This window comes from Oncorhynchus clarkii, chromosome 26, assembly GCF_045791955.1.
Source record: "Oncorhynchus clarkii lewisi isolate Uvic-CL-2024 chromosome 26, UVic_Ocla_1.0, whole genome shotgun sequence".
Lineage (NCBI taxonomy): Eukaryota > Metazoa > Chordata > Actinopteri > Salmoniformes > Salmonidae > Oncorhynchus > Oncorhynchus clarkii.
Window position 1 is genome coordinate 19,309,567 of NC_092172.1, and position 7,154 is coordinate 19,316,720.

Here is a 7,154-nt window from a genome sequence, read left to right on the forward strand (position 1 = left end):
TTATTAACCAGGTAGGCTCGTTGAGAACAAGTTGTCATTTGCAACTGTGACCTGGCCAAGATAAAGCAAAGCAGTTCGACACATACATATATATATATATATATATATATATATATATATATATATATATATATATATATATATACTTATTTTATTTATATTTTTTGTGGCCTCTTGGGGCCCCCACAGGCCTGGGCCAAGGGGCTTCAGCCCCGGTAAACCCTTGCATTAAGCCGGCCATGGCCCTCAAACCAGTCCACGTGCTGCACTATTGTCAATCCACCCCGTGAGCAAATCATTCCACCCCCATCTTTCAAGCGGAAAGCTGTATCACTTCGCATCAAGACAGCGAGAGAAATAAATCTAACAATTTCCTCAACCGCCGCCGACATGTCATCCACCAGCGAGAGCAGGTACGATAAATAAACGAATACATGATATTAGGCTGGGTCAGAAGGAATAAACCTTAATCTATCACCTCATAAACATGTTTCGTCTATTCGAATTAACCATTATCTCGGGCACAACCAGATCATTGCCATAGCAACGGCGATCATTCCTGGTAGAGAATTTGAGATTTCAGTGAGAAAGCGCAAGAATTATGTGGCGGCAGTAGCTCTCGTTTCTCATAACGGCCCCGGTCAAAGTGACAGGAACATAGCCAAAACGTCCTTCCCATATTATACAAGGTGGATGGAAGGAAATAGACTACAGATAGCCAGTTTGAATTCGATGAGAGCTTACCTATATTGAACACAATAAAACCACGCTGCAGCCAAAACACTGCAGGCTATGCAGGCACAATATTAGGCTATAAACCTATTCTCTTAGAAAAAGGGTTTCAAACGTGTTCTTCGGGGGACCCAATAGGCAGTTGTGTAAAGTACTTAAGTAAAAATACTTAAATGTACTACTTAAAATGGTCCAGTACACACACTTATCAAGAGAACACCCTGATAATCCCTACTGCTTCTGATCTGGCAGACTCACTAAACACAAATGCTTCGTTTGTGAATGGTGTTTGAGTGTTAGAGTGTACCCCTGGCTATCCATAAATTAAAATCAACAAGAAAATGATGCCATCGGGTTTGCTTAATATAAGGAATGTGAAATTATTTATACTTTTTATATTTTTATTTTTATATTTTTTAATTAAATTAACTTTTGACACTTAAGTATATATAAAACCAAATACATGTAGACTTTCACTCAAGTAGTATTTTACTGGCTCATTTTCTATTAAGGTATATTTACTTTTACTCAAGTATGACAATTGGGTACTTTTCCCACCACTGTCCCTTGCCGGTTCCAAGTAAAACCCTTTTGGTTCCAGGTAGAACCATTTTGGGTTCCATGTCGAACCCTCTGTAGAACGGGTTCTACCTGGAAGCCGAAACAGTTCTACTTGGAACCCTTACCTACCCTAACCTAACCATAATCCTTAATAGTGTGCAATCTTTTTGTAAATACCTTATAAATAGTTGAATATGGACCGTATTAAAGTGTATCTGTCTATTTAGCATACAAACTACAGAGGCTGCTCACCCTACAAAAAACAATGCTAAAACATGCAGAATTCCGCTGCATAATTTCAAGATGCCAACTTGAAAACTCATCAGTCACTGGAGTTGTTTTCCTGCACAGCTACAGGAGGGACTAGGCTAGGGAGAGGTTAGAATTCAGAGTACATGCCTCTCTAGGCTGCTCCTGAGAGGAAATACTGTATATCAGGGCTTTTCGTTGTAGCCTACATTAGGCTAGGCCTGTTTGGTATTCAAATGCTCTGAACGAGGCTGCTGTGCTGTGGTCGGTCCTTCTTCTGTATTCATAGCGCATGGGACAGGGACTTTGCCAGAGCGACCGTCAGGACCTTCGACAGCTCTGTGTAGGAAGGAAGGCATGGGGCGATCTTGGGCAATCTAGTTTCCCCTGTTGCGCACTCTGTGCTCATTGTTTGTTTTCTAGTTTCTTAGTACTTTTCTGGTTTCTCAGACATGAGCAGTCGTGCAAGTTGAGCCTGTGGAAGCCCCATGTGGCAGGTGATTTTTTTTTTACTGATAACTAGATGCAAAGAATTCCAGTAGTCTGGTCTTTCTGGTTCAACAACACACATGTGAGTGGTGATGTGTGTGAGTGTATGTGTGTTTGTGTGTGTGCATTCCCTGTGTGTAGTGGAAAATAGCTATTTTACATTTTCGGCAAGTCATCATAATCTTTGGGCAACAAAAATATATTACCGACTTGCCCAATGGGCAAATGTCTTTGAGGCCTGAATGTCAATTACTGCATTCTATAGGATGAACTATACTAGAATATACTACTTGCTTCTTTTGCTTGTTTAGTTTGCCTTAACTTGTTTAGTTCGCCTTAACATTGTTCCCTTTCCTATAGCACTTCCTCTAGCTACCTTTTCTTGCAACCTCTCACTCATTACTGCCTTTAAGAGCTCTATACACCAAGAGAGAGGGAGAGCATTAACCACACAGACCCATTACAGCATTTAAGAGCTCTATACACTGAGAGAGAGGGAGAGCATTAACCACACTGACCCATTACTGCCTTTAAGAGCTCTATACACCGAGAGAGAGGGAGAGCATTAACCACACTGATTGCTCTCTTCAATGGCTTCTCATGTCAGAGAACTCCATCCCCACAGACCATCTGTCTGTCTGTCTGTCTGTCTGTCTGTCTGTCTGTCTGTCTGTCTGTCTGTCTGTCTGTCTCTCTCTCTCTCTCTCTCTGTCCTTGCCTTCAGGACAGAGTGAGAGATGTCTACTCACCCAGTGAATTGAATTGATTGAATTTGATGAATTTCTCAAGCCATTCCACCCCCCATGACCAATGCTATCACAAGCGCGTTTATCCCTGCTGGCTGACTGGGCCAGAGGGATGGGGGTTTATTTACGCATTCTAACCCTCCGATCAGGCTTCAGGGCCAACTTGTTGGAAGTGCATGTGTGTGTATGCACACACACACTCATACATCACCACCCACGCGTGTGTGTTGAGTATCGCATTTTGATGTGTGTGTAAGGGACGGCTTGCTTGCTGTGCTCCAGTGGATTTGCTTATGGAGGCCTCTCAGACTGTGATTCATCACCATTCTGCCAAGTTACCCTGCCCAGGGCCTGAGCTAAATGCTCCACTGCAGGAGTGGGACAAAACTGCATTTACACCCCCCAAATCCTTCCCTTTGCCCCTAACCCTTCATTGTTGGCCCTTTCTTTCTTCTCCCTCTCGCTCTCTCTTTTTCTCACTATCTCTCTCCACTTCGCAGGTACACCTATGAGCAGTACAAGGAGACAGCTGATTGGCTGCTGGAGCGTACGCAGCACATGCCCAAGGTGGCCATCATCTGTGGTTCTGGACTGGGAGGGCTGGCAGACTTACTGGAGAATAGTGTAGCCTTCCCTTATAAAGACATCCCTCACTTCCCTCAGAGCACAGGTACAGTACACACACACAACCTTGAGGACTTCTTATCTCTGACACTGTGTTGTGAGTCTGTAGCTTAACATCTTCTTCACCTCACATGACTACATTGCATAATAACGTTCTAACGCCATGTCATCAACATTGGTCCCAGGTGACATCATTAATGAGGGAACATGGTGAGTAGTTGGGGGGGTGGGGGGTAGCTGGGTTGTTTTCCTACTCAGACGTAAGCTCTGGGGTACAGGGCTTAATCACCCCTCAGGGGTTAGGGGAACTGGCCCTGCCACTGATGAGACACACAGGGAGAGGCCCACCTACTAAACACACACACCAAACTCCACCATACTGCACACCAGGTAGACTGGTCTGTTAGTGCTTTGACCTGCAACTTGACCCCCTGTCCTCATCTGTCTGCCTTAATCCCATCCCATGTAGGGTAACATACGTGTGTATGTATGTGTGTGTGTGTATGCGTGCGCGTGTGTGTGTGCAACACCTCGTCGGATCCAAATCTGGCAAGGAAGTTGGTGTATTTTAGTGTGAATGTGCCAGTGCACCACAAGCTGCCGGTGGCACCTTAATTGTGGAGGACAGACTCCTAGTAATGGCTGGAACGGAATTATGGAATGGTATCAAACACATCAAACACATGGTTTCCATGTTGTTGATACCATTCCATTCACTCCATTCCAGCCATTATTGTTAGCCGTCCTCCCCTCAGCAGCCTCCTGTGCCGTGCACGTATTTGTGTATCGCTCTCTTTTTCTCTCCCTCTTTCTATCAGTGCCAGGCCATGCTGGGAATCTGGTGTTTGGGGAGCTGCAAGGGAAAGCCTGTGTTTGTATGCAGGGCAGGTTCCCTTACTATGAGGGCTACAGCATCGCCATGGTTAGACTGCCTCTTCCGCTCTGAAACACAAGGCAACACATATACAGTACATACCATGCTGTGTATGCTATGCTTCCCATAAAAAGTATTTTGAAGACAAATTGCTGTAAAATAAAGACATGCAGTAAACATAGGTCCTGCTTAGACAGTATCAGTTACATGAGCTTGTTACATAGTACTGTATTGGATTCTGCTGTGTCGCTGTCCAACATGAAGCTCCTAGACTATGACCACAGGGCTGGCAGATGACATTATAGTTGGGACAGCAGTGGGGCTGCTGAGTCCTAAGTAAAGACAGCTGATTAATGTGATGATGCTCTCTGTCACTCCAAGACATTGTAATGGTGTAGGTCCACTCTGACTGCTGAAGTACTGTATATTCTGTGTGTTGTGCAGGTGACGTACCCGGTGCGTGTGTCTACTCTGCTTGGGGTGGAGACGTTGATAGTGACCAACGCTGCAGGAGGACTGAACCCTAAGTTCAATGTTGGTGACATCATGTTGATCAGAGACCACATCAATATGCCTGGCCTGGCCGGCATCAACCCTCTGAGGGGACACAACGATGACAGGTGAGACACCTAAACTATGAGACAGTCAAACAGGTCCCTTTGATCATCAGTGAGCCACCCAAACACCGAGGCCAAATGACCATAAATGACACCCTATTCTATGGGGATCTGTCCTATGCACTTTGTACTATATTGAGAATAGAGTGTAATTTGAGATTTGTCATGTTTGAGTCTGAACTAGCAATTCAAGTGCCTCTAAGCAGTCATCACTAAGCCACTGATAATGAGATGTCGATAACCTAAATGGAGTTATGGCGATAATGAGTCATTTCGCTGTGATGAGCTCTTATTACCATCATTAGGTGCTTTGATTGTTGAAGGTATGTGTGGACTATAAAAAAGTACACTTTAGCATGTGAGGTTTTGTGGTATATGTTTTAGAGGGTTCAGTGTGTGTGTTAAGTCTACTGCTCTGTGTGTGTGTGTGTGTGTGTGTGTGTGTGTGTGTGTGTGTGTGTGTGTGTGTGTGTGTGTGTGTGTGTGTGTGTGTGTGTGTGTGTGTGTGTGTGTGTGTGTGTGTGTGTGTGTGTGTGTGTGTGCGCGCGAGTGTAGGTTTGGTGTGCGGTTCCCCTGCATGTCGGATGCGTATGATGCAGACCTGGGCCGTTTGGCTCGAGAGGTGGCGGAGGAGCAGGGCTGTTCCTCTTTCCTCCAACAGGGGGTGTACTGCAATGTGGGCGGCCCCGCTTTCGAGACAGTGGCAGAGAGCAAGATACTGCTGAGCCTGGGGGCAGACGCTGTGGGTGAGTACAAAACACTGATTTATGGTCAGCTTTCAGATCTGTGCTAAACGGAAACTTGTATCTTCAGGGAGCACATCAGGCATCTGATGTGTATACTGTCTTCTGACTGAGGAAATGAAGAAGGCTCTCCCCAAGAGCACTCCTTCTGAAAGAGAGCGACCCGGCTCTACATATTTTACTGGTTTGTGACTCACTGACACCGCCCCCCGGGTAGAGGGGAATAAAGCAGCCAAAGAACGAACACACAGGAACTTTATTTAAAATCACTGAGGAAGATGAATATAGGGATGCATATTGGGGATGTACATGGGGATGAAAAGTGGGAGAGGTTGTGGAATGGTAGTGGATTTTGGGCATGCGCACCATCCCACAAATCTAGAGATATTATTGAGTCCAGTTGTTGATGGGCAGAGACCTGCTTAAGGGAGACTGCAAGTATTGTGTGACCTGTATCATCAAGAGGATGGGCAAATGTCCGGCCACCTACTAACCTCCCTAGCAACCAACCAGGGCACATCTCACACAGGTCAGGGAGAGTTTGAAAGGCAGGTTTATGGGGCCCCCTAGACTCTAAGGCTCCAGTTGTGGGTGATGGGGAGTGGAGTGTGAAGCTCAGGGTTGTGAGGTGCTAATACCAGTCACTGGATTTTGTAATACTATCTAACCAATGACACCATCAATAAAACACAGACACACACATACATGAAGAGGTGCATGCAGCTAGAAACAGTATTAGGAACAAACAAACGGATGTTAACAGAAAACGTCAGGTGCTCCTCTCTCTCTAACACACAACATCAGGTGACATCCCACTGGGTACACACAATCAACATTGTTTCCACGTAATTTCAATGAAACCAACGTGGAATAGACGTTGAATTGACGTCTGTGTCCAGTGTGATATCTATGCCAATGGGGTCAGCTTCAGGGGTCACAGTTCAATTGATCTGAACCCCGAGTGGTGTCAGTTAGAGGGTAACAGGTTGACAGGGAGGAAGCTGTACATGTTATCCTTTGACATATCTAATTTTATAGGTCTCCCCCTCCCCCTATCTTCCCTTCCCCTCTTTATCCCCTGTCTTTACACACCCACACCCTCCTATATCACTTTCTTTCTCTCCCTCTGTCTCCCTCTGACCTCTCCCTTTTAACTCTGTCTTGCTCCCTGTCTCTCGCGCCCTCTCACTCAGGTATGAGTACAGTGCCAGAAGTGATTGTGGCTCGTCACTGTGGTCTGCGTGTGTTTGGCCTGTCTCTCATCACCAACCGCGTGGTGTCAGAGTATGGCAGCCAGGACCGCGCTAACCATGAGGAGGTGCTGGAAATCACCCAGCGACGCACACAGGACCTGCAGAAACTCATCATCAACCTCCTGGCCCGAATATAGATACACACACTATCTGATAGTGATGTTCAATTTCTTATTGATTTATTTCACCTTTATTTAACCAGGTAGGTTAGTTGAGAACATAGTTGAGTTCTAATTTAAAACTGCAACCTGGCCAAGAAACATGGA

At 45.5% G+C, this 7,154-nt stretch overlaps 1 protein-coding gene across 1 annotated transcript; it reads left to right on the top strand.

Annotated features, from left to right (window-relative positions):
• The first annotated feature begins 390 nt into the window (after positions 1-390).
• LOC139384866 (purine nucleoside phosphorylase-like) lies at positions 391-7,025 on the top strand. The gene is made up of 6 exons (XM_071129763.1): positions 391-413; positions 3,278-3,447; positions 4,220-4,323; positions 4,720-4,895; positions 5,448-5,638; positions 6,829-7,025. Exons 1-6 carry the CDS (start codon positions 391-393, stop codon positions 7,023-7,025), a joined length of 861 nt encoding a protein of 286 aa, XP_070985864.1.
• Positions 7,026-7,154: the final 129 nt, after the last annotated feature.

Excerpts from the sequence above, each read along its gene's own strand:
- LOC139384866 (XM_071129763.1), top strand. The coding sequence starts at position 391 with ATGTCATCCACCAGCGAGAGCAG. Across the intron at positions 3,448-4,219 it reads TCACTTCCCTCAGAGCACAG|TGCCAGGCCATGCTGGGAAT; the intron begins GTACAGTACACA and ends TCTTTCTATCAG. Across the intron at positions 4,324-4,719 it reads AGGGCTACAGCATCGCCATG|GTGACGTACCCGGTGCGTGT; the intron begins GTTAGACTGCCT and ends TGTGTTGTGCAG.